The 27,510-nt window shown below is 41.4% G+C and overlaps 1 protein-coding gene across 4 annotated transcripts in view; it reads right to left on the minus strand.

The window, feature by feature from the left end:
* Positions 1-19,313: 19,313 nt before the first annotated feature.
* LOC122557111 (uncharacterized) overlaps positions 19,314-27,510 on the minus strand; it is an 81,093-nt gene continuing 72,896 nt past the window's right edge. For 2 of the 4 annotated variants that reach the window (XR_015758685.1, XR_015758684.1), the window contains 3 exons: positions 24,791-25,002; positions 24,642-24,669; positions 19,314-21,664 (listed from right to left, as the gene is read on the minus strand). Coding sequence is in view for 2 of the 4 variants with exons in the window: in XM_087992180.1 (XP_087848306.1) it covers positions 21,534-21,664; positions 24,642-24,669; positions 24,791-24,956 (325 nt within the window). In the remaining 2 variants the exon portion in view is untranslated. The remainder of the gene's footprint in view (positions 21,665-24,641; positions 24,670-24,790; positions 25,003-27,510) is intronic. The other 2 variants (XM_087992181.1, XM_087992180.1) reach the window with 2 other exon arrangements.

The raw sequence follows: 27,510 nt of genomic DNA on the forward strand, positions 1-27,510 counted from the left end.
CTACTAACTACCATCAGTAAATTTCTCTTGTAGCTAATTGGATATTTACATGCAAAGCTCATTAAGAGCAATTCAAACCATCAGAAGTGAGGGAGAGGCAGGAAGGGTCGGAAGGGGCTTAATCAGAATGGAGTTGGAATGGATCTGCTTTTTCTTTGAATTCTTATATCCTGAAGTAATATCACAAATGACTCACCTTATGTTTTCCAGCACCAAATCACCATGACACCAGTAAATCACCAAAGTAGCAATTAGATATTGACAAACAAAACCTGTTAAGGCAAACCATCAGGAAGTGAGAGAGAGCAGGCTGTGAGCTAAATTCTCTAAGTATTGGCTCTAATTTCCTTGTTGAAATTTCTCGACGGTGAGCTTGAATAGTGCATTTGTTAAGATAGGAGACTGAATATTAATGTAAAGAGTTTGGCCATTAACAAAGTATGTAACATGCAATAATACCCCTTGATTGGCAAATTAATGCTACCTAGTGAGTAACTTGCCTCACCGCTTATGAAAAACATAAAAGATAGAGCAAGATGCTCTTGACGTTGAAATCGCCCTCACCAGGCATGTCATCCAATTCTGCCACAAATCTCACCATATCTTGCATGGCTCAGATTGCTATAAGATTCCACTCATTTATTTTACTATTTATCTGCCCACTTGATGAGTCTACATCCTTCTGAAATCCGATAATGTCTTCCTAATGTTGACACATTTCTAAATTAATCTCTATCTTCTAATTTTTCAAAAGCCAATTAGTTTTTTTCCCTAGATTATTGCCTCAAGGAATGACGCTATTCATACTGTTGGATTTATGCCTGTACCCTTTTTAATCAGGGGTGTAATACATGGAATACCAGTCTGGCACCGCCCCATAATTGTGGAGGTTGGGAAGATTGAGGTCAGAGTGTTCACAATTTTTTCCCTCAATAAGCTGCAATGCATATTCTCCAGACCAGGCAACTTTTCTATTTTTGTTCATGTTGATTTATTTTTAATAGAACTAATACCACAACTGCTTCTTTCTCTACGTTGACTGCATTTCTACTCCTTTGAAGACAAATATAAGGTTAGTGACAAATATAAGGTTTAAGAATATTAGTAGCTCAGAAAGTGAGAGGGAGATCCGATGGAGCAGGCAGTGAGCTAAATTCTGGCTCTCATTTCCATGTTGAGGTTTCTCGACATTTAGCTTGAAGACCGCATTTGTTAAGATAGGAGAAGATTTGTAGCTCAGGTTGAAGTTCTGGATGTAAGTTTCCTCGCTGAGCTGGGAGGTTTGTTTTCAGACATTCTGTCACCATATGAGATAACACCATCAGTGAAGCTTCACTGGAGGCTCACTGACGATATTACATAGTATGGTAACGAAATGTCTGAAAACAAACCTTCCAGCGCAGCGAGGAAACTTACATCCACAAATATAAGATACTAATTTTGTAACTCAGCAATGCCCTCTACCTCCATGAGTACATCTTTCTGTATCAGTCTTATCAGTCTCACCCTTCTTTTGACTCTCCTTTTACTATTTGTATGTTTATAAGGAATTTTGGTATTTTTCTCATTAATTGCAAACTCTCTTTGCCACTCATATTTCCCATTTTAGGTGTCCTCAGTGCCATTCTCTATTGTCGGTTTAGTTCTCTACTGTGCCATTAACATTACAATTACCATGAGCCTCAGCCTTCTGTTTCATTTTAACTGGCATATCTGTGGCTTCGGATGCCCTTCCTTTTCTCTTCATGCGAATGTTTCCATTCTGTCCCTGAATGATCTCCTCTTTGTGGGCCTCCAAATGCTCAATTATGATTTTACCTCACAATTTTTTAATTCAGTCCACCTGGGACGGTTCCCATTCAACTCACTCTAGGGTGATTTGCTGAACAGCTTTGTTTTAAAAGTTGCAAATTCATTAGAAGTCTGCAGCTTTTTTATGGATAAAATTAGGTAGTAGAGTTGTACAGCACAGAAACAGGCTCTTTGGTCCAACTCATCCTTGTTGATCAGATATCCTAAATTAATCTAGTCCCATTTGCCAGCATTTGGCCTGTATGCCTTTAAGCCCTTCCTACTCATGCACCCAGCCAGATGCCTTTTAAATGTTGTTACTGTACCAGCCTTCACCACTTCCTCTGGTATGTTTTAGATATTTAATATTTGAGGATTTATTTGATTCACAAAAATGTTGTAACAGGTTAATCACGTTCTTATAGACAATAGACAATAGACAATAGGTGCAGGAGTAGGCCATTCTGCCCTTCGAGCCTGCACCACCATTCAATATGATCATGGCTGATCATCCTTAATCAGTATCCTGTTCCTGCCTTATCTCCATAACCCTTGATTCCACTATCCCTGAGAGCTCTATCCAACTCTTTCTTAAATGAATCCAGAGACTGGGCCTCCATTGCCCTCTGGGGCAGAGCATTCCACACAGCCAGCACTCTCTGGGTGAAGAAGTTTCTCCTCATCTCTGTCTTAAATGGTCTACCCCGTATTTTTAAGCTGTGTCCTCTGGTTCGGGACTCACCCATCAGCGGAAACATGTTTCCTGCCTCCAGAATGTCCAATCCTTTAATAATCTTATATGTCTCAATCAGATCCCCTCTCAGTCTTCTACCTCTCAGGGTATACAAACCCAGTCGCTCCAGTCTTTCAGCGTAAGGTAGTCCCGCCATTCCAGGAATTGACCTTGTGAACCTACGCTGCACTCCCTCAATAGCCAAAATGTCTTTCCTCAAATTTGGAGACCAGAACTGCACACAATACTCCAGGTGTGGTCTCACCAGGGCCCTGTACAGCTGCAGAAGCACCTCTTTGCTTCCATACTCAATCCCTCTTGTTATGAAGGCCAGCATGCTATTAGCTTTCTTCACTACCTGCTGTACCTGCATGCTTACCTTCATTGACTGGTGTACAAGAACACCCAGATCTCTTTGTACTGCCCCTTTACCTAAATTGATTCCATTTAGGTAATAATCTGCCTTCCTGTTCTTGCCACCAAAGTGGATAACCATACATTTATCCACATTAAACTGCATCTGCCATGCATCTGACCACTCACCTAACCTGTCCAGTTCACCCTGTAATCTCCTAACATCCTCCTCACATTTCACCCTGCCACCCAGCTTAGTATCATCAGCAAATTTGCTAACGTTATTACTAATACCATCTTCTATATCATTAATATATATTGTAAAAAGCTACGGTCCCAGCACTGATCCCTGTGGTACCCCACTGGTCACTGCCTGCCATTCTGAAATGGAGCCGTTTATCACTACTCTTTGTTTCCTGTCAGCCAACCAACTTTCAATCCAAGTTAGTATTTGCCCCCAATACCATGCGCCCTAATTTTGCTCACACTACCTCCTATGTGGGACTTTATCAAAAGCTTTCTGAAAGTCCAGGTACACTACATCCACTGGATCTCCCTTGTCCATCTTCAGAGTTACATCCTCAAAAAATTCCAGAAGTTTAGTCAAGCATGATTTCCCCTTCATAAATCCATGCTGACTCTGACATATCCTGTTACTACTATCCAGGTGTGTCATAATTTCATCCTTTATAATAGACTCCAGCATCTTTCCCACCACTGAAGTCAGACTAATTGGTCTATAATTTCCTGCTTTCTCTCTCCCACTTTCTTAAAAAGTGGTACAACATTAGCCACCCTCCAATCCACAGGAACTGATCCCGAATCTATCGAACTCTGGAAAATAATCACCAACGCATTCACGATTTCTCGACCCACCTCCTTCAGTACTCTGGAATCTAGACCATCAGGCATTGTTGCATCATGTTGCCTGATTACAAACCACTCCATTCTCGTTTCCATCTTCCTTTTTAAAATGTTTGAAAATCTCTTAATTTCAGAGCTGCAAAGATGGTCATCTGATTGTAATAATTATAACAATTATCTAAATTAATTTTACACATGAAAGATTTTAAATACTTCATGTCTGCCTTTATTGCACTTAGTTAATTAGTAAATACAAACGACAGGATGCAAGAGAACAATTAATTTAATTTGCATCCTAGAAAGTACAACTCTGTGTGAGAATCAAAACAAATATTTGCACAAATACTCCAATTCTAGCAAATGCCAATCTGTATTTTGAATAAGAGTCTAATTGTATTTGAACATTAATGAAAAAGACCTAATTGCATCATTTACACAAGCATGGCTCAACTTATACCATTAGTGTCTCGGGTTCATGGAGGTTAAAAGCAGGGTTCCTGCTCCTGGTTGATGTTGAATGGCTCCTGCTGGCAAATGTGTCAAAATCCCAACCGTCTTGCCTTTGACCATGCATTCACCTCTGCCTTCCTGCAGCTGCTGATTTGCTTAACAACACTCTCACCTCCACCTGTTCTCAGCCACAGAAACCACACACTACTTGAAAATCATCTTGGAATGCATGTTTCCCTATTGTAAATTGTTTTCTTAAATCCCTCTCCATATACTTTTCACACTCACCTCCAATAAAATATTCAAGATGCTCATTGATTACTTTATCGCTAAGACCGAGATCATCTGATCAGCTTCCTCTCTTGCTTCTCTTTCTTCCCCTAACCCAAACTTGCGATGTTGTTCTGTATTTGATTGCACTCAACCTGAACTTGTTGTTTTGGTTTTTGTCCCATCTCCCCTCATACACTCTCTGAGCTCATCCTGTTCATTAGGCTCACAATCTTTCAATCCTATACACACTAAGCTATTGGCCACGCAACTTCCTTTCCTGGCTATTGTGTTAGGTGATATTGTTTATGGTCCTCTCTGCTTCATATAGATAGCTCCATCAAATCGGCAACATTATGTCTCTCCTCAAAAAAAAACCCATCCTGGGAAACAACCCTGTACCCCCTGCCAACTGGATACAAAACTGGTTTGACAGTCGGAGACCAGTGTGTTCCAAAGGAATCGGTGCTGGGTCCACTCTTCTTTGTCATTTATATAAACAATTTGGATGAGAATTTAGGAAGCATGGTTAGTAAGTTTGTGATGACACCAATATTAGTGGTAGTGGATATTGAAGAAGGTTATCTAAGATTATGAAGAGGCCTTGATTAGTTGGACTAATAGCCTAAGGAGTGGCAGATGGAGTTTAATTTGGATAAAAGCAAGGTGTTGCATTTTGGTAAGATAAAAAAGGCCAGGAATTACACAATTAATGATAGGGCCCTGAGTAGTGTTGCTGAACAGAGAGACCTAGGGGTTCAGCTACATAGTTCTTTGAAAGTTGAATCACAGGTGGACAGGGTGTTTAAAAAGGCATTTAGCGTGCTTGCTGTCATTGCTCAGACCACTGAGTATAGGAGTTGGGATGTCATGATGCAGTTGTTCAGGATGTTGGTGAGACCATTTTTGGAGTACTGATTTTGATTTATTATTTTCCTATATACCTGAGTATAGTGAAAAGTTTTGTACTGCATACAGTACAGACAGATCATGACATACAAAGACATACAGGTCACAAGATGATTAGACAGAATGAGGCATAAAAGGTTATAGCTGCACAGGAGATGCACAAAACCATGACCAACATTAGACTTGAAATTAGAAAGGTCTATTCAGCAGTCTAATAACAGTGGGAAAGAAGCTGTTCTTCAACCTTTTGGTGAGTGTGTTTAAACTTCCATATCTTCTGCATGGCAGAAGGGGTTGGAATAGAATACTACTGGAGTAGAAGGGGTCTTTGATGATGTGAGCTACCTTTCTACTGCAATGAGAAATGCAGATGGAGTCCATGGCTGGGAGATTGGCTTGTGTGATTGTCTGGGCTGTGTTCACAACTTTCCGTAGTTTCTTATGGCCCAGGGCAGAGCAGGTGCCATACCAAGTCCTGATGCATCCAGATAGAATGTTTTCTATGGTGCCTCTGTAAAGGTTGGTGAGAGTCTTCACGGATATACCAAATTTCCTAAGTTTCTTAAGGCATTGACTATCTTGACTGTCGCATCTATGTGGGAGAGCCAGGACGGATTATTGATTATTGTCACTCCGAGGAACTTGATGATCTCGACCCTCTCCACCGACATAGATAGGGGCGTGTCCTCCTCATTTCTTTCTGAAGTCAATGATCTGACAATATTTTGCTGACATTGAGGGGGAGATTGTTACCCTTGCAATACGACACCAACCATTCTATCTCCTTCCTGTATTCTGACTTGTTATTGTTTGATATCTGGCCTGCCACGTTGGTGTCATCAATGAACATGTAGATGGTGTTCTGACATAATTTGGCCACACAATCATGAATGTACTGGGAATTCAGTAGAGGGTTGAGTACACATCCTTGTGGAGCGCCGGTATTAAGGATTATCCAAATGTCATAGTGTCACAGAGATATACAGCAAGGAAACAGACCGTTCATTCCACTCGTCCATGCTGACCAGATATCCCAACCCAATCTAGTCCCACCTGCCAGCACCTGGCCCATATTCCTCTAAACCCCTCCTTTTCATATATTCATCCAGATGTCTTTTAAATGTTGCAATTGTACTAGCCTCCACCACTTCCTCTGGCAGTTCATTCCATACACACACCACCCTCTGTGTGAAAAATTACCCTTTAGGTCCCTTTTATATCTTGCCCCTCTCACCCTAAACCTCTGCCCTCTAGTCCTGGACTCCCCCAATCCAGGAAAAAGACTTTATCTATTTATCCTATCTATGCTCCTTATGATTTTGTAAACCTCTATAAGGTCAACCTCAGCCTCTGACGCTCCAGGGAAAACAGCCCCAGCCTATTCACACTCTCAAATCCTCCAATCCTTGTTTCAAGTTTCACAACATACTTCGGATAGGAAAGAGAACAGAATTGCATGCAATATTCCAAAAGTGGCCTAACCAATGTCCTGTACAGCCATAACATGACCTCCCAACTCCTATACTCTACGCTCCGACCAATAAAGGAAAGTATACCAAACGCCTTCTTCACTATCCTATCTACCTGCAACTCCACTTTCAAGGAGCTATGAACCTACACTCCAAGGTCTCTTTGATCAGCAACACTCCCTAGGACCTTACCATTAAGTGTGTAAGTCCTGCTTAGATTTGCTTTCCCAAAATACAGCACCTCGCATTTATCTAAATTAAACTCCATCTGCCACTACTTGGCCAATGGCTCATCTGATCAAGATCCCGTTGTAATCCGCGGTAACTTTCTAATCCACTACACCTCCAATTCTGGTGTCATCTGTAAACTTACTAAGCTCATATCCAAATAATTTATATAAATGACAAAAAGTAATGGACCCAGCACTGATCCTTGTGGCACTCCACTGGTCACGGGTCTCCAGTCTGAAAAACAACCCTCCACCACCACCTTTGAGCCAGTTCTGTATCCAAATGACTAGTTCTCCCTGTCCTCCATGTGATCTAACCTTGCTAACCAGCCTCCCATGGGGATCCTTTTGAATGCCTTACTGAAGTCCATACATATTCACATCTATTGTTCTGCCCTCATCAATCCTCTTTGTTACTTCTTCAAAAAACTCAATCAAGTTTATGAGACATGACTTCCCACACACAATGCCATACTGACTATCCCTAATCAGTCCTTGCCTTTCCAAATACATGTACATCCGTCCCTCAGGATTCCCTCCAACAACTTGCCCACCACCGATCTCAGGTTCTTTTAAATGTTGTAACTGCACCTGCATCTATCAATTCCTCAAGCAGTTCACTCCATACACGAACCACCTTCTGCATGCATTTCTTGTTGGCCTGCTATAGGAAGAATATTATTAAATTGGAGAGTGTTCAGCAAAGATTTACAAGGGAGAAGCTGGATATACTGGGACTTTTTTCACTGGAGCATATGAGTTTGAGGGGTGACATTATAGATGTTTATTAAATCACGAGGGGCAAAGACAGGGTGAACAGCAAGGTCTTTTCTCTAGGGTAGGGTAGTTTCAAACTACACGGCATATTTTTAAGGCGAGAGGAAAAAGATTGAAAATGGATCTGAGGGGCTACTTTTGTACACAAGGTTGTTCGTATTCCTGATGAAGGGCTTATGCTGGAAAAGTCAACTCTCCTGCTTCTCAGATGCTGCCTGACTTGCTGTGCTTTTACAGTGCTAGACTTTTCAACTCTGATTTCCAGCATCTGCAGTCCTCACTTTCTCTCTTATATGTCAAATAGCATTTGATTTTAGGAAATACTCACATTCCCTGCTGGAAAACAATGGCCTGTTATCTGTGACCAACACTTCCAGGAGTCCGTGTGTTGCTAAAACTGCATGCTGTTTTTCTATCATCGTTCCTGTGTTTGGCGATTGAATCCTATGCATATCCAGCACTTTGAGTGGGCATCCACAGTGACTAAGAACACTGAGCCCATGAAAGGACCTGCATAGTCAAAGTTCAGGGTTTTCCCGGTCATTCCCATGAATATGGGGGAGCCAGTGGTGTTAATTTTTATCTTTGTTGGCACTCTAGGCACTGTCCCACCAATGCAGCTCCATCTGCCTCTAATCCTGGCCACCAGACATTATTTCTTCCCAACTTCATTTTGGATGGACGACTCTTCGATCTTTGCTCAGGACAATCACTCTCGCTCTCCATAATAAAATACTGTCCTCTACTATGATTTGGTCCCTCTGGGTCCAAAGAGGTTTAAATTCTGATTGTGACTGGTGACTGACTCAACATGGACATCAATTTCAAACCCACCAACTCCCACAGCTACCTGAACTATACCTCCTCCCAACCTGCCTCCTGTAAAAAGGCTATCCTTTAATCCCAATTCCTCTGCCTCTGCCACATCTGCTCCCAGGAGGACCAATTTCACCATAGAAGAACCCAGATGGCCTCCTTCTTCAAAAACCGCAATTTCCCCTCCCACATGGTCAACGATGTCCTCCATCGTATCTTCTCCACTTCCCTCACCTCCGCCCTTGAACCCCACCCCTCCAGTCACAACAAGGACATAACCTCCAGTCCTCACTTATCACCCCCCCCAACTTCCAGATACATCGCATCATCCTCCGCCAATTCCACCACCTACAAACAGATTCCAGATCCCATCACCATGGATATATTTCCCTCCCCAACTCTATCTACATTCTGGAGAGACCATTCCCTCCACATCTCCCTTGTTAGATCCACACCCCCTCACCAAATCACCCTCCACTCTCGGCACCTTCCCCTGCAACCGCAAGAAATGCAAAACCTGTGCCTACACCACCCTACACACCTTCTTCCAAGGCTCCAAAGAATCCTTCCACATCAGACAAAGACTTTTCCACACATATCATCTACTGTGTCCGTTACTCTCGATATGGCCTCCTCTACATTGTGGAGACAGGACACCAACTTGCTGAATGTTTCAGAGAATATCTCTGGGACACATGCACTAAACTACACTACCACCCTGTGGCCGAACAACTTAACTCCCCCTCCCATGCCGCCAAGGGCATGCAAGTCTTGGGCCTCCTCCACCACCAAACTCTAGCCACCCGACGCCTGGAGGAAGAACGCCTTATCGTCCGCCTTGGGACCCTCCAACCACACAGGATCAATGTGGATTTCATGTGGGTTTCTCTATTTCCCCTCTCCACACAGCACCCCCCTCCATCCCAGATCCAAACTTCCACCTTGGCACCACCCTCTTGAATTGTCCTACCTGTCCAACTTCCTTCGCACCTACCCGCTACACCCCCCTCTCCCGACCTATCAACTGCACCCCTACCATCATCTACCTATCGCATTCCCAGCTACCTTCCCCCCCCCAGCTCCACCCCCTCTCCCATTTATCTTTCTGCCTCCTTGGGCCTTCCCCCCATTCCTGATGAAGAGCTTATGCTTGAAACGACGACTCTCCTGCTCCTCAGATGCTGCCTGACTGACTGTGCTTTTCCAGCACCACACTCTTCAACTCCATCATCAGACCCCTGTCTTGTACCTTGTAAATCTCGAGCTGAACAAGTAGCTATATTATTGTATTCAACAAGTTCTACAGCTGATGACATTATAAATTTCTAAAATGTAAACTAAGGCGCAGTTACTTTTGCAAAAAGCTCTAACAGCGTTTAATAATTACTTAAATCTGAGAACAAATATAATTATTGAAAGGGCAATATTTGTCACGTAGGAGAATCTGTTGAACTAAAGATTTTACATACTTCAGCAAAAGTCTGTCAGCGGATTGAGAGAAGGATTTGCTTGAATAAAATGGAGATGAACTACAAATGACTTCATGAAAGCCAGACCAACATCCACAGACTCGGGACATCGTAAGAAGCAATTTAAAATGCTCTGGATGCTGGAAATCTGAAATTTTAAAAAACTTCAGAAAATCCGAGGGAAATTCAGCAGATGTGGCAGCATCTATGGAGGCAGGAAAGAATCTAAAGTTTCTTCAGAACAATGAGGTCAAAGTGCACAGGGACAGGAGGAAGTGTCTGACAGTTAATGCTCAACCTCTGCAAGGGAGAGGCTGGCACAGCAGACAACTGCAGCACTTGTCAGCAGGTTTGATAACAAAGTCAGGGTTGGACCGGACTGTTAGAACAGAGTTCAGCAAATTCAGAGGGAAACAGGTTAGAGTGGCTGAGGGGAGCAGAAAAAAATAAGGTGGCCAACATCACGCGGCAGTTCTCAATGAAAAGATAAGAAGCCAGGGGAAGGATGCAGGTGGAGGGCACCTGTTGGAGATGGATGAAAGGGTCTGTGTGACAGGAGGAGGACCCATTCCAAAGTAATAGGTACATAGGCAACAGAAAATGAATTCAACATCACAAGATGCCTGACTTTCATTGAGGTGAGGCTGGTTAGTGTTAAAACTCTGTCCTTTGTCGAATGCAGATCATTCAGTGTTCAACAGTATAGTAAATACATGGCAAGAGGTGAGATCAGAAGAAGCAATGGAGTCAGAGGGAAGGGAGCAGAGGAAGAATACAAGAGGGTGTTGGTACCTGAAAGTTTTCTGAGCTCAGTCCTTAACACCTGAAAGGAACATATAATATTACAGCGCAGTACAGGCCTTTCGGCCCTCAATGTTGGGCCGAACTGTGGAAACAATCCGAAGCCCATCTATCCGACACCATTCCATTTTCATCCATATGCCTATCCAATGATCATTTAAATGCTCTTAACATTGGTGAGTCTACTACTATTGCAGGCAGTGCATTCCACACCCCTACTATTCTTTGAGTAAATTAACTACTTCTGACATCTGTCCTATATCTATCACCCCTCAATTTAAAGCTATGTTCCCTCATGCTAGCAATCACCATCCAAGGAAAAAGGCTCTCACTGTCCACCATATCTAACCCTCTGATTATCTTATATGTCTCAATTAAGTCATCTCTCAACTTCCTTCTCTCCAACGAAAACTGCTTCAAGTCCCTTAGCCTTTCCTCATAAGACTTTCCCTCCATACCAGGAAACATCTTGGTAAATCTCTGAATCCACGTCCTTCTTATAATGCGGTGACCAGAACTGTACACAATACTCCAAGTGTGGCCGCACAAGCGTTTTGTACAGCTGCAGCGTGACCTTGTGGCTCCAAAACTCAATCCCTCTACCAATAAAAGCTAACACACCCTATGACTTCTTAACAACCCTATCAACCTGGTTGGCAATTTTCAGGAATCTACGTACATGGACACCGAGATTTCTCTGCTCACCTACACTACCAAGAATCTTACCATTAGCCCAGTACTCTGCATTCCTGTTGCTGCTTCCAAAGCGTATAACCTCACACTTTTCTGCATTAAACTCCATTTGCCACCTCTCAGCCCAGCTCTGTAGCTTATCTCTGTCCCTCTGTAGCATACAGTATCCTTCGGCATTATCCACAACTCCACCGACCTTAGTGTCACCTGCAAATTTATTAATCCATCCTTCTATGCCCTCATCAAGGTAATTTATGAAATGTCAAACAGCAATGGCCCCAGAACAGATCCTTGCAGTAACTGAACTCCAGGATGAAAATTTCCCATCAACCACTGCCCTCTGACTGCTTTCAGCTAGCCAATTTCTGATCCAAACCACTAAATCACCCTCAATCCCATGCCTCTGTATTTTGTGCAATAGAAGAAAGTGAGGTCTGCAGATGCTGGAGATCAGAGATGGAAATGTGTTGCTGGAAAAGCGCAGCAGGTCAGGCAGCATCTAGGGAACAGGAGAATCGACGTTTCGGGCATTAGCCCTTCTTCAGGAACTATCATGGAGAATCATATCAAATGCTTTACTAAAACCCGTATACACCACACCAACCACTTTACCCTCATCTACCTGTTTGGTCACCATCTCAACTCAATAAGGTTTGTGAGGCACGACCTACCATGTTGACTATCCCTCATAACTTATTCCTTTCTAGATGATTATAAATCTTACCTCATATAACCTTTTCCAACACTTTACCCACAACTGAAGTAGGGCTCACTGGTCTATAATTACCAAGGTTGGCTCTACTCCCCTTCTTAAACAAGGGGACATTTCCTATCCTACAGTCTTCTGGCACTGTTCCTGTAGACAATGACAACATAAAGATCAAAGCCAAAGGCTCTGCAATCTCCTTCCTGGCTTCTCAGAGAATCCTCGGATAAATCCCATCTGGCCCAGGGGACTAATCAATTTTCACACTTTCCAGAATTGCTAACACCTCCTCCCTATGAATCTCAATCCCATCTAGTCTAGGAAATACTTCTTGTTAAAGCATTGAATGAGACAAAGAATGAAATGGAACTGGGGACCAGGACAACTTTGAGTTAACATGAGGCAATACTGTACACTGACCACCCTAGCTTGGCTAGTTTTTGACTCCCAGCAGAGGTGCTAATTGATACGATGTTAAACCAAAGCCAAATCTACCCTCTTAAGGTGATGCTATTTCTCTCTCTGAAATTGTCATCAAACTATTCTTTTTCATTGGCTTGATTATGGCCCAGTCATGTCCAGATGATCTGTTATGTGCTGATCCTTGCTCTGTATTCAAAGTGAGTCAGAGATGGCAAATATTAGGTGACTTGACAGGACCTGTTCATTAGTGTTATGCTATTTTACTGTCTTTTCTTCCTGCTGTGGCTGGCTAGACAGTCCTTGGGTGTCTTAAAGCAAGAAATCAGAAGGGGAAAGCTAATGTCAGCAAAGGGGCTATAATGGAGGAGAGCTGGTCTATCACAACAGATAGCTGGATGAGGGTGAGTAGGGAGTTGCTGAGCATAGCATCATCCTCAACGATTTTAACAATGCTGGTTGATAGCTGCCACAGCTAACCCCACAATACTGACAGCCATCATGATGTGCAGGAGTCCTTGTCCCTGTCAGCTCCCTTCTACTGGGCACTATTTTGTTGTGCAATGAGAGGCAACTGTCAGTAATTGGATAGCACTGTAGTGAGTCTGGCAAAGCTGAATATCAGGAGGTACTTGGAGCCAGTGAGAGCTGAGTTTGTGGCTGACACCATGTGGAATATCCAAATGTTATGTGTGAGGATTTTGTGCGAGGGACTGGTGCTGGATGAGTGATGAGGGTGTGGAGGATAGAAAACGAGCAGTGGAGGATAGAAAACATCACGAGAAGATGCTTTAATTGAAATTGAACACATTCACGCGGTCATTACACATATGGTAGCACGGCCACCAAATCCTTGGTACCAGACTCCTGACCATGTGCTCCTCGTCTTTTCTTGAAGATCATGTGCTTCTCAGCAGGTCTATGGCATCTCCCCTCCTGTCCAACTCCATACCAGCCACCTTGGAGCACTTTTTTGCCCTGATATTCCATGTTCAATGTTTTAAATTCCAGCAACATCATTCAGCACATTTTCCTGTTAAGAGGGATAGATTGCCTTTAAAAAGGCTCGTTCCATTACACACTACGGTTCAACTTTTTAGTAAGCACCAAAATCATCTGGAGTATGAAGACGAAATCAGCTGAAGACACTCAACCATGAGGTGGGAACATCAAGTTTACCTGCTCCCCATCTCTAATGAAAATGGTACAACGGGTACCACATTGTGATCCCTGAGCCCAAAGTAAATGATTAGATGAATTTATAGATTTTGAAAACTGCAACTCCCCACTGCTGTTCATAATTTTAATTAACAGTATTTCTAATTAATAATTTCAGCAACGGCCTTTGCGGGTCACAACAAAATGTTAAAAACTATTACTCAGAAACAAGCACATTGACAATATAGCAGGTCAGGCTCCTCATAAAAGGTTCTAACATGGAATTATGCCTCACATAAGATCTTGCATGCAACAGGACTTGCTTACACTGAAGTACAATATTATTCTGGTGAATTTAACAATTATTTCTCTGACTTTCCTATTTACTGTCCTTGGGTTTGTCCATTAGAGGGCGTACAATGACAGTCTTTGAATAACACAAATAGTTATGGATCTGATTTGCACATAAATATTCATTTCTATCTTCATTAATTTGACTTTATATATGATATGTGTCTGTTTTAATATTAAGAATAATTCAACTGCATATATGACATATAATTGTTTGAAATGTCTCAAAAGAAAAATTGATTTTTTTGTATCTAAACCAGAGATTCTTTATAAATATTATGCCTTGATTCCAAAATTGCCTATTTGTCTTGTTGGAATTTTGAATGATGAGAGCTAATTGCAGTCCAATACAAGGCAAGAAAATGAGAAGGTGAAACCATATACTTTCACACATCTTTAGCAAATAGCAAAAGGATTACAATTGTCTATAATGTATTTCATTAAGGCAACAGAAAAAGCAGAATGTTGAAAATGTAAACTAAAACTCTATTTTGCACTTTGGAGTTTTTGAATTAAGGTATACATCACACTGATTGTGTGAATCTCCTCTTTGCAATTGCTGTAAGAATCCAACACAAAATGAACCTGGACAGGTTAAAAACCATCCCTAAGGGTTCAGCAGACATGATTCTGCAGCACAGAATTTCTTCGAATTGGTTTCTAACAATTATTTTAATCATCCCATTCTCGCGTCCCCAACACCCTGCGGGAAAAGGAGAGGGTGGATCCAATTGCACGCTTCCCTGAGCAGACTGTCAAAGTCATTTGGCAGAATGCCTCATCACCAGACCTTTCCAACAAGCACCAAAACATCCCGTGGCTGGTGGTGATAAGGGCACTACCTGTGAGATCCTTCACATATGCCCAGACTGTCTGCACCACCACACACTGCCCTCGAAGCAGCTGCAGAAGGGTTGGGACTGTCACACGTCTCCTGCTGGAATGTGCCTTTGCAAAGGAAGTCTGAAGAAAGATGCAATGATTTTTGTTGAGGGTTATCCCGAGCAGCTCCATGACTCAGCACACTGTGCTCGATGATCTGTTCCCCAGGACCCATACCGAGACAAACATTGACTGCACCTGGAGGACCATTAACCAGGTGAAAGATGCTCTTTGGTCTGCCCGAAACCTTTGCTCTCCCAGACGAAGGTGTTGACCTCCAACAAGTGTTGCAGACTGGAACATTCCAAGGTCCAGTTCTACGTGCTGAGGGACACATTAAAGCTTGGGGTAGCTGCCGCCAAGGTGCAGTGGGGAAAGTCCACTGATTAAGCTCTTTCTGCCAAAGTTAATTTGGGGTATGTTCAGTTATTGGATCCTCCTGATTCCTCAGATGTAGGTAAATATATTCTTGCACAAGTAAGAAATGCCTTTGGGTTGTTTGCTGGATAGAGTCAAAATCAAGGGGCACACTGGTTAGCACTGCTGCCTCACACCACCAGGGACCCAGGTTCGATTCCAGCTTTGGGCAATTCTCTGTGTGGAGTTTGCACATTCTCCCCATATTTGCATGGGTTTCCTCTGTGTGTTCTAGTTTCCTCCCCAAGATTCAAAGATGAATCCAAAGGGTTTTTACAAATATATTAAGGACAAAAGGGTAACTAGGGAGAGAATAGGGCCCCTCAAAGATCAGCAAAGCGGCCTTTGAGTGGAGCCCCAGAAAATGGGGGAGATACTAAATGAATATTTTGCATCAGTATTTACTGTGGAAAAGGATATGGAAGATATAGACTGTAGGAAAATAGACGGTGACATCTTGTAAAATGTCCAGATGACAGAGGAGGAAGTGCTGGAACAGTTAAAAGTGGATAAATCCCCGGGACCTGATCAGGTGTACCCAAAAACTCTGTGGGAAGTTAGAGAAGTGATTGCTGGGCCTCTTGCTGAGGTATTTGTATCATCGATAGTCACAGGTGAGGTGCCGAAAGACTGGAAGTTGGCAAACGTGGTGCCACTGTTTAAGAAGGGCGGTAAAGACAAGCCAGGGAACTATAGACCAGTGAGCCTGACCTCAGTGGTGGGCAAGTTGTTGGAGGGAATCCTGAGGGACAGGACGTACATGTATTTGGAAAAGCAAGGACTGATTCGGGATAGTCAACATGGTTTTGTGCATGGGAAATCACTTTCACAAACTTGATTGAGCTTTTTTGAAGAAATAACAAAGAAGATTGATGAGGGCAGAGCAGTAGATGTGGTCTATATGGACTTCAGTAAGGCGTTCAACAAGGTTCCCCATGGGAGACTGATTAGCAAGGTTAGATCTCATGGGATACAGGGAGAGCTAGCCATTTGGATACAGAACTGGCTCAAAAGTAGAAGACAGAGGGTAGTAGTGGAGGGTTGTTTTTCAGACTGGAGGCCTGTGGCCAGTGGAGTGCCTCTACTTTTTGTCATTTACATAAATGATTTGGATGCGAGCATAAGAGTTAGTAAGTTTGCAGATGACACCAAAATTAGAGGTGTAGTGGACAGCGAAGAGGGTTACCTCAGATTACAACAGGATCTGGACCAGATGGGCCAATGGGCTGAGAAGTGGCAGATGGAGTTTAATTCAGAAAAACACGAGGTGCTGCATTTTGGGAAAGCAAATCTTAGCAGAACTTATACACTTAATGGTAAGGTCCTAGGGAGTGTTGCTGAACAAAGAGATCTTGGAGTGCAGGTTCATAGCTCCTTGAAAGTGAAGTCGCAGGTAGATAGGATAGTGAAGAAGGCGTTTGGTATGCTTTCCTTTATTGGTCAGAGTATTGAGTACAGGAGTTGAGAGGTCATGTTATGGCTGTACAAGATATTGGTTAGGCCACCGTTGGAATATTGCATCAATTCTGGTCTCCTTCCTATCGGAAAGATGTTATGAAACTTGAAAGGGTTCAGAAAAGATTTACAAGGATGTTGCCAGGGTTGGAGGATCTGAACTACAGGGAGAGGCTGAACAGGCTGGGGCTGTTTTCCCTGGAGCATCGGAGGCTGAGGGGTGACCTTATAGAGGTTTACAAAATTATGAGGGGCATGGATAGGGTAAATAGACAAAGTCTTTTCCCTGGGGTCAGGGAGTCCAGAACTAGAGGGCATAGGTTTAGGGTGAGAGGGGAAAGATATAAAAGATATAAAAGGGACAACTTTTTCACGCAGAGGGTGGTACGTGTATGGAATGAGCTGCCAGAGGAAGTGGTGGAGGCTGGTACAATTGCAACATTTAAGAGGCATTTGAATGGGTATATGAATAGGAAGGGTTTGGATGGATATGGGCCGGGTGCTGGCAGGTGGGACCAGATTGGGTTGGGATATCTGGTCGGCATGGACGGGTTGGACCGAAGGGTCTGTTTCTATGCTGTACATCTCTATGATTCTCTGACTCTATGTGCAGGATAGAAGAATTGGCTATGCTAAATTGCCCGCAGTGTCCAGGGATGTGCAGGCTAGGGTGATCAGCCATGGGAATTGCACAGTTATGGGTCTGGGTGGGATGCTCTTTGGAATGTTGTGTGGACTTGATGGGGCAAATGGCTTCTGCCCTGTACGGATTCTATGAGGTGGGTTCTTGTCATGACACACAAAGAGTTCTGGAAACATCAATAAGGTGCCAGTGCACTCCAAATTGCAGCATTGAGGTGAAAAACTCTGTTGTGAGTGGGTTGGAGCTGTGCTGTGGCAATGCTGAGAAGCTGGTATGAGTCCAATTCCAGCATTAATGGCTAGGACTGCGGAAGACAGAGACTGCCTATGGAGCATGCCCTAATTTGTTGGGAACTGCTGTCAAAATGGAGGCCCAGCAAGCTGAAGCTGCCAGGTACCCCTTTGGGAATTCTCATCATCTATTCTCTATCCTTTTTTGAGAAAATAGGGAACTGCATATCAATTAGGTACTAATGAAATTCAAATAAATGTAAATCAGCCAGTCACTACTCACCAGTGAAGTAATAGACAATCTTACCATTTAAGTAATAGACAATCTTACCATTGCCAAATTGGGCACTGAACATCTCATTTTTCTGATCTCATCACATTTTCCCAATTGGCATTATCCACGTGATTCTGAGGCTGGAAAAAAATCAGCTTTATACCCTCTTAGTTTATGTTTGCAAAAGATTTTGAACAATAACAAATACTTGGTGCAGAAATCATGTTCTCCTGCAGGGGGTATATAAACACCAGAAAATGACTTTTCTAATTTAATTGCTTTAGTCAGGAGAAAATGGAAAGCCTTTTGCTGCAAGTCAAATATGAATGGCAGGGTTGACACTTGATAAAATTTACCAAACAGGATGAAAGGATCTCTTTACCAAGAATCCCAAGGAAATTATCACTCCAAATACCATCTGTCTGAAAGATCATAATACCATCTGCCAGAATTCAATCACTGCTTTGTGTATGGCAACCAATAATTGTATTTAAGGAGTGGCTTGCATTTTCAATTTGTCAAAAACAGAATTAGATATTTTGCTTTAAAAAGCTTATGTTCATAAAAAATTATTGTTGCAGTAACAAATACATTGCAATCAAGCTAAAGGTGTCAGTCTTAACTGAACTTTTGTTTTGACATACCTTATGAGCAAATAATGATACTTCTCAGCAAAGTGGTCACTTGCATAGTCAAAATTATACAAAACCAGCTTATAGTCCAACAGGTTTATTTGGAATCACTAGCTTTCGGAGCACTGCTCCTTCCTCAGGTGGTTGTGCTCCAAAAGCTAGTGTTTCCAAATAAATCTGTTGGACTATAACCTGGTGTTGTGTGATTTTTAACTTTGTCCACCCCTGTGCAACACCAGCTCCTCCACATCATAGTCAAAACAAGACCACTGCACTCCTAACAAATCATTATCGTTAACTTGACTTGAAGTGAAAGCAAGTCAGCAACTCATTTCACAATCCTCCCAATGTTGAATTCAATTAAGTGTAAATCCAGCAAAATATAAAATAGGATGCTGACTTGGCAACTATTTTATATTATTGTACAAATTCAAAAGGTTCCCCTCATATAGATAATTCTACATTAGATGTGCTTTTAGTTGAGCATACACTCCAATTTGCATTGTTCTTTCAAAATAGGTCATTTAATTTATGGCTTGTTTAATCAGCTGTAATACAGGCCCAGGAGCAGATGCAGTTTACTGTAGTGCAGATTAATATGAAATGATATGCACTATGTTATCAAGATCCAGCTAGCTTTTGTGAGATTCTTTGTGATCTTGCATTCCACAAACTGTGCAGATTTAAACTGCAAAAGGATGACATTATTGATGTTGGTTTGAATTATAAATGACATTGAAATTTTTCAGGGCAACTCTAGCATTCTTGGATTTGATTTTGTAAAAACAGAATAATTCCACTTGTTCATTATCAACATTACAGTTATTCTATATACAGTGGAATACTTATGAACCTTCATCATGAAAGGGGCCAATCAGTGCATTATTGACATGGAACAGTAATGAAAATATTCACATTTTAGGCTTACCTATTCGACACTGTAACATGCTAAGAATAGGAATGAAGATAAACGCAAGGTTATATTAGAGACAGGAGACTGTGCACTGAAGCAACAACTTACACAAGGCTTTGTACCACAAACAAACATTTGAGCCAGGTCATTCGCGATCCTGTTGCAGAATAATAACCTTCATGAGATAAGTAAGCAACACCTTACATCAGAGACTTTACTTTTTACAGATCTAATCTACCTCATATTCTGATCAGTATGTATCATTTTCAACCAAATATATTTTTCACCACAATGTGACCAAATTACTATTCAGATCACATTCTGTGGGTCAGGCTTGCTGACATACCCCAAAGCTATAAATATATATGCCTTAAGGCATTGTGAAATCTATGAAAATGATGCAGCAATTCTACTTAGATAGGTTAAATAACTAGAATGTTTCCATTGAAACATAAAGAGTGAAAACTGACACTGTTGAGAATCTAATTAGTTTTGCCACTGTCATCAGATTTAATTGTTATGCAACAGATTAGTGAATAGTTGTGATTAATCCTTAAATTAAACACTCAGTGTAATTGAAAGATAAACTGATGAATCCAACAGTAAATTATACTTCAAGATCGCCTCTACCTGTTACATAGAACTTAATACAAATGGTGGTTGTGGTTATTTATTGTATTTCATTTAACTCAAAGTTTATCTTAAATCTGCTGCTGACGCAGTGAATTAGAGACAAGGGTTTAGTCCCTTGAGTTTGTTTTGCCTGATCTGTATATTAACTTCAACCACCTACTTTGGTTTTGCAGCTATAATTATGTGGCATCACAAACATCTTTATAACTAGATTTGAATTTTTAAAATTAGCATAGCCTCAATAGTGCTTTGGGGAGAAGATACCATGTTTTACTATTCTCTCTGCTTTCTGGTACCATTTTGAACACCCGACTTCCAATTTTAAGGTTATGGTCTCATTGGGATGGATTTGCCTATTGGATTAATTAATTTTCTATGAACTCTGTGTCTAAATGATTGTGCAAAGTAATATATTTCATTTGGGGACTTTTAACCACTGAAATTCCTTTCATGATTTAAACACCTCAATTTACGCATTAATCTTCTCTACTCACAATAATGCAAGTGTGGATTCTGCGACCTATAATTTAATCCTTTTAATCTGGATATAGTTTAAGTGAATCTATGTGGCATCTTCTGTATGGCCAACATATTCTTTCAAGGTATGAGACTTTTCACACAAGGTAATAAAGTTTAATTGGAAGTTTTTGGACTTTTAGTTTTCCTGTGGGTTTTTACTGGTTGCCTAGTGGTCAGAGTGCAGTCTCTTTCATAATATTATTAGTTTGCAGATTTAAAAAAATTACTCTGACTGTAGGACGATGTGAAGGTTGCTGTCTTGCGGCCTTTGTCCATATATTGAAGTTCTTTGATTTAATTTGTCACATGTACAGTGAAAAGTTTTGTTTTGTGTACAGTACAGACAGATCATACCACACAAAGATCATAGAGTGATAGAACAAAGTGAGGTATATAATGTTCCGACTGCAGAGAAGGTGCACAAAGAGCAACATCAACATTAAATGTGAAATTTGAGAGGTCCATACAGAAGTCTAATAACAGTGGGGAAGAAGCTGTTCTTCAATCTGTTGGTACGTGCATTTAAGCTCTTGTATCTTCTACCGAATTGACGAAGTTGGAAGTAATTATAACTGGGGTGGGAGAGGTCTTTGATGATGTTAACTGCTTTTCCGAGGTAACGAGAAATGTAGCTGGAGTCCATGGTTGGAAGGTTGGCTTGGATTGGACTGTGTTCACAATTCTCTGTAGTTTCTTACGGGCCTGGCTGAGCAGTTGCCATACAAAGCTGTGATGCATCCAGATAGAATGCTCTCTGTGGTGCATCTACAAAAGTTGGTGGGAGTCTGCTCTGTGAAATCCATTCCTGGTTAAAAAACATGCAGCAGAGCTGAGGATTGGGAACAGTTTAGATTTCAGCAAACAAGGACAAAGGGAGTGATTAAGAAGGGAAAAGGAGAGTACGTGAGAAAGCTTGTGGTGAACATACAAACTGATTGTAAAAGCTTCTAAAGATACACAAAGAGAAAAGGTTTAGTGAAGAGAAATGTAGGTCATTTTATGCCTCCACCGAAGCATTATCTCCCTGTGTAAAGATAATGTGTGTCAATGCATATTTAATATTTTTGATCTGTATCCTTGTACATCTTTCTCATGGGAGAAATCCTACTCGCTGAAGGAAAAGGAGGATATTGTGATATTGCATTTATCTACGAAAAGGCAAACATGTTCCTTCAAGAGAGCTAAGTGATAAGATTGATGTCACATTGTGTCAAATGATATTCTTACATAAAGATATCAACTCCAAGTTGAATAACTACTGCTGTATGTTGCAATTGATCAGGAATGTCAGTTAATCAATGAATTTGAGCCTTGACATTACTAATATCTACAATAGATATATAGTGAGTGGAATCCACCAGGGGCCTCTCAACATGGGAAATGTGGCAGAATTGTACAAAAAATCTGGTGAGACCTAACTGGACATCAGGAGCATCTTGCCATATTTTTTAACTAAACTCTGGTTAGATTGAGGTGAGATTGAGGACTCTCACTCTGGACAGTGGTGAGTTTTCTGTTACAGGTGATTATTACCCGTTAACAATTATACATCTCACCTCATTAAAATACAGCTTCTTAAACAAACAACTGCAATGAGGAAGCTAGACACCAATAATTCTTGACATTGAAATCAAAGTAGGTGCCTGGTGACACAAGCTCATTGCTTGTTTCAGAAGGCCTTCATGTTGAATTCCAGGCATCAACATCTTCTTGGACAATAGCACCCCATATCCATGGACATTGGAATCCAACAATTGTCAGCCTCTAAGAACCCTCATTAGTAGACAGGCAGGAGGCTGGAAGAACATAGCAAGCTAGGCAGCATTAGGAAGTGGAGAAGTCGATATTTCAGGTGTAACCTTTCTTCAGGACTTGCCAACGTTTCAGGTGTAACCATTCTGCAGGACAGCCCCCTGCCTGTCTACTTTCAATTCCAGCATCTGCAGTTTTTTTTATCTCTGTCTAAGAAACCTCATAGCATTTGTCTAATATACTTACACAATATTTCTACATTTCCCGTGAACTGGACCATGCTGCATCTCTGGGCTGTTTACTTTCTCTCATAACACTCACTCAGTCTAGGCCTACTTGGATGCTTACAGCGTACGCTGTTATATTGCTATGCTGTTTAACAAGGATACAAAGCCTGGAAACTTGCCATGATTGTCAGAAGCCTTAAACAAGTCAAGCGAGATAGCCTTTCCTCAGTGAAAACCAACACAATAAGTCAATAGCAACCTCCGATACCAGTCCAGGGGCTGGGATGCAATCAGTTAGTTCATCTGATGGTCAGAGCCAGCTTGGTCCCCTCATAAGGGATGAAGAGCCAAATGTTAGACAGCCCATGAGTTGTCTTGACGCTTTCTTGCCCTATTGTGGCCTGTTTTCCTCCTTGCTCGAGAGAGAGAGAGGCAGGTGTTAAGGGAGATTCAGGTAGGTGACACAGTTACTACTGCAAATGAAGAGGTGTCCCATACAAGTGAGTAGGCAGTGCAGACGGCAGGCAGGAATGGTGATATTGGGGATTGGAGTGGGAGACAGTGAATGATGGAAAATCACAGATAATGGGAGAGGTACAGCATGAGCCTTGGAGGGATGTGAATGCAGTAGCAGATGTACTGCTAGCACTCGCAGTAAGGACCCCTCCAAGAAACTCACTGAAATTGACACAACCAATAACAAAATGTACAATTCAGCTCATCATATTTTGTTGCTCTGAAAGTAAATCTTGTGGTACTCATTCTCAGGAAGAACCCAATCTCAGTATTATTGTTATGGGAGTTAATGTAATAGTGAAACAGAAATGGCACACCAGGGAGAGAACTCTGCCATATTCTTGGGAAAGGACACTCTGATTCATGTTGCAACCTCCACAAATTGGTCATCAGAATGGCACATGGCTTGCTGCCAGGGGTAGAGGTAACACCGTGAGAGGTGGAGGAAGGAACAGAGCAGTCAGCATATCAAAATGTTGATGGGTTGTCCATGATCATCTTACCTAATTCCAGTTCCTGTGAATACAATGCCAAATCCTGTCAGGATTATGGACGGTGAATGGAAGGTTTATGGCAAATTGAACAATGTGTGAGGACATTATTCATTGGCATATGAAGATGCATCCATGAACTTTGATTGTGCATGAGAGTTTATAAAATTTCTTCTACAACTGCATCCAAGTCCATGGAGCAAAATCACTGGTATTGAACATAAAGATTATCCACTCCTACTGCCCTCATAATGTCTACCTGGAGGGTCCACTGGCTCATACTGTCCTCCTTTCTACATCCTTTATCAAATGCCCCGTGCTGTTTCAGAGAACCTTAAAAGATCTGTTGTACCATTTCCACTCTTCATTCTGCTCAATAACCCATCTGTAATCACTTCCTGACCCTGCTGCAGCTAGGATGCACCTTGCCTTAAAGAGGTGAGGAGTGGAATTAAAAAGTTCAGAGAAGCTTAAAGTGGTGCTTGTCTTGAACAAATATGAGCCTCTTGCTGAAGCATTCCGCATCAGCAGTGCATTTAATGCTTTGCTGCATGCCACTATAAAGTAGATTAGCAGGCAGCACAAACTTTACATTGCTATTTAAGGGTGCAGGTTAATCGTGCAACCCAATGCTTGTTTTCCTAGCCCCATCCATAATGAGTTCCAGTCTTGTTATGTCATCACAGGGGGAGGGAAATTATTAGTAGAGTTAGTTTGTCCATGTTTTTTGTATCTTATACTAGCCATAAGTAGAATTGTCAGAGGGCAAAAGAGTGAGACAATAAAATTAAAGTACCTGGTATATGGAATTTCCATTGGTGTTCCTTAATGGTAGGTTGAAAGAACCAGAGAAAAATAGTGTAAATATAATAAGATTTATAGCACTAAAGTTTACCAGAAATATCTAAAAAATATCGCTAGGTATACACTATGTGATGCATTTACCCTCCAAGTTGGTTTCTTCTGAATGATGGTCTCCCATACATTTAAGCATTTTTTGAGGAAGCCTTCAGCGAGTCTTTGAAATTCTTCCTTTTGTCCTCCTTTTATGTGAATGCCTTCCTTGAGCTGGGCGAAGATGATCTGCTTTGGCAATAGGAACTCAGGCATCCTGAGGACAAGGCTCAGTGGAATTACTTTCAGATGGTCATGACTTTCTATATGAAGGAACGCAATTCTTTGAAAACAACCAGTGGCAAGAGAGAATCCAATAATCTAGAGGCCAACGACCTCGTGCACCCCCCACAACCACCTGTCAAATGTGTGGTCTAGGATCAGGCTCATCAACCACACAAAGATTCATAGAACTGACAACTAGTGTCAAGGAATTTACAAGATGGACTATGATACACTAGTTTGCTAGTGATTGCCAATGATGAGGATATGATGTATTTAAGATCACAAAATAATTTGTAAGGATTACCTTACAAATTAATAATTTAAACCTGTGTCCGAAGATTTCCCTTTTACTCATTTAAAATAACAAATCATTTATAATCTTACACATCCCTGTAAGATCATCTACCAGACATCTCTATTCAATCTCAAAGACCCAAAGATTCTCCAATATCTCCATAAACCAGGATCTCAGGATCAAACTTATGGTTTTTCTATGCAAAACCACAAGTGCTTCTGTGTCATAAGAGTCATAGAGGTGTACAGCACGGAAACAGACCCTTCGTTCCAACTCGTCCATGCCGACCAGGTATCCCAACCCAATCTAGTCCCACCTGCCAGCACCTGGCCCAAATCCCTCCAAACCCTTCCTAATTCAATGGCAGGATTAAGCACTGCATTGTGGTGCAGTTTGAGCACAGCACAATGATGTTTCATCATGACTAACTTATACCTTACAGATTGAGCTACATTTACTTCACTGTTGATTTTATTGTTTGCTCTGCCTTTATTGGGCAGGTTGAGCATTACATGCCTGTCACTTTTTTCAAATTCACCTCGATCATTTCTCAACATCATTCATGATGTACTTACATTGTATAGTTTACCTTTCAATGTTCATGCCACAAATTTGTCTGCATCAAATTTTATCTGCTTACTTACATACTTAGTATAATATATTGCATAATTTCTGAGTTGTCTCCTCCAATTCATCTGCCTCTCCTATTTTGGTATGATCTTTAAATTTGCTCAATAAGTGTTGAATATCTGATTTCAATACCATTGATGTAAATTAGAAACAGAGGTCCCACAAAACACCCCTGAGGCATATTTCCCTCGCAGCTCTATCCCTATCCGAATGCAATTTATCTAATGAGTCTCTGATGTTTTACAACCCTGCAGCCAATTTCCTATCCGTAGCAAAGCTTTTCCCTCAATCTCCACAGCCTCAAGCTTAACTAATACTCTTTTATGAAGGATTTTGAAAAAAACATAACTGACTAGTTAAGAGGAAATATGCAATTATGATGTGGAGTCTGAGCATTTTTGTACTACAAGCCTGCAGAAATGTTTACAAATCAGAGGCCAGAGATACATTGTGACCAGAGCTCAGATGGATTACATTGAGAGATGTCTCATTAATTGTCCAGCCCCGGTATGTTATTTACTCAACACAAGATTTTCACAATCTCTCTTGCCTATTGTCCATGCACCAAGCTATCACATCAGCCTCCTTTGAAACTTACATCAGACGAACTCTCATGGGGGACAGTTTGACAATGAAGCTTATACTTCAGCTCACAATTATAAATAATGATTGCCTTCAGCCTAGCAAATTTTCTTGCACATCACACTGCTATTTCCTAACAATGAGTGATCCACTGCAGTTGAAGTATATGCATAACCTCTCAAAACCAGTATGTTCAGGATCTGCCAGCTAGCATTTTGTAGCATATCTTCAATTGTCATTGATTGTTTATGTTTAAATAATATTACAAACTAATTATGAAACATTTTCTAGATACCCTGAAACTGTGTGTAATAGCCACCTCATTTAATTATTTTGGTACACCTTTTCTCATCTGAATTTTGACTAAATTGGGTCAGTTTCACATTTACCTTGCTCACAAAATGTCATACAATGCGGTGGCAGTAAGATATTGCCCAGTTGGATAGGATGAACTTGCCTGTACTAGCAACAGGAAGTTTATAATGGATCTGTGCTGGTTCACCGCATGAAGTTAGCTGGTAACTGTTCATCAGTATTGTGTGCACAACAGACATCCCCTCTAATGTAAGGTCAGAAGTGAGGATGTTCACTGATGATTACACAGTGTACAGTACTATTCACCTTCCTTTAGATATTGAAACAATCTTTGTCAACATGCATCAAGACCTGGACAACATACCAGCTTGGGCTGAGAAGTGTGAAGTAGATCGCTCCTACCTAGGCCCCTCATTAGTTTGTACACCTCAATTCAATCATCCCTCAACCTCCTCTGTACTAAGGAAAACAACTCCACCCTAACCTATGTTCCTTCATAACTTCGGTTTTCGAGCCCTGGCAAAAGTCTTGTTTATCTCCTTTGTATTTATCCCAGAGCAATTGTGTCCTTCCTGTTATATTGTGGATAGGACTGTACACAAAACTCCAGCTGTGGCCTAACCAGCATTATAGGCAGTTCCAGCATTACATCCCTATTTGATATAACTGTGTTCAATGTGCCCATTTCAAAGGGATAAACCATACATAATATTGTGTTGAGCTT

This window comes from Chiloscyllium plagiosum, unplaced genomic scaffold (assembly GCF_037043375.1).
Source record: "Chiloscyllium plagiosum isolate Xiang-an unplaced genomic scaffold, Cpla_swu_hap1 HiC_scaffold_11, whole genome shotgun sequence".
Lineage (NCBI taxonomy): Eukaryota > Metazoa > Chordata > Chondrichthyes > Orectolobiformes > Hemiscylliidae > Chiloscyllium > Chiloscyllium plagiosum.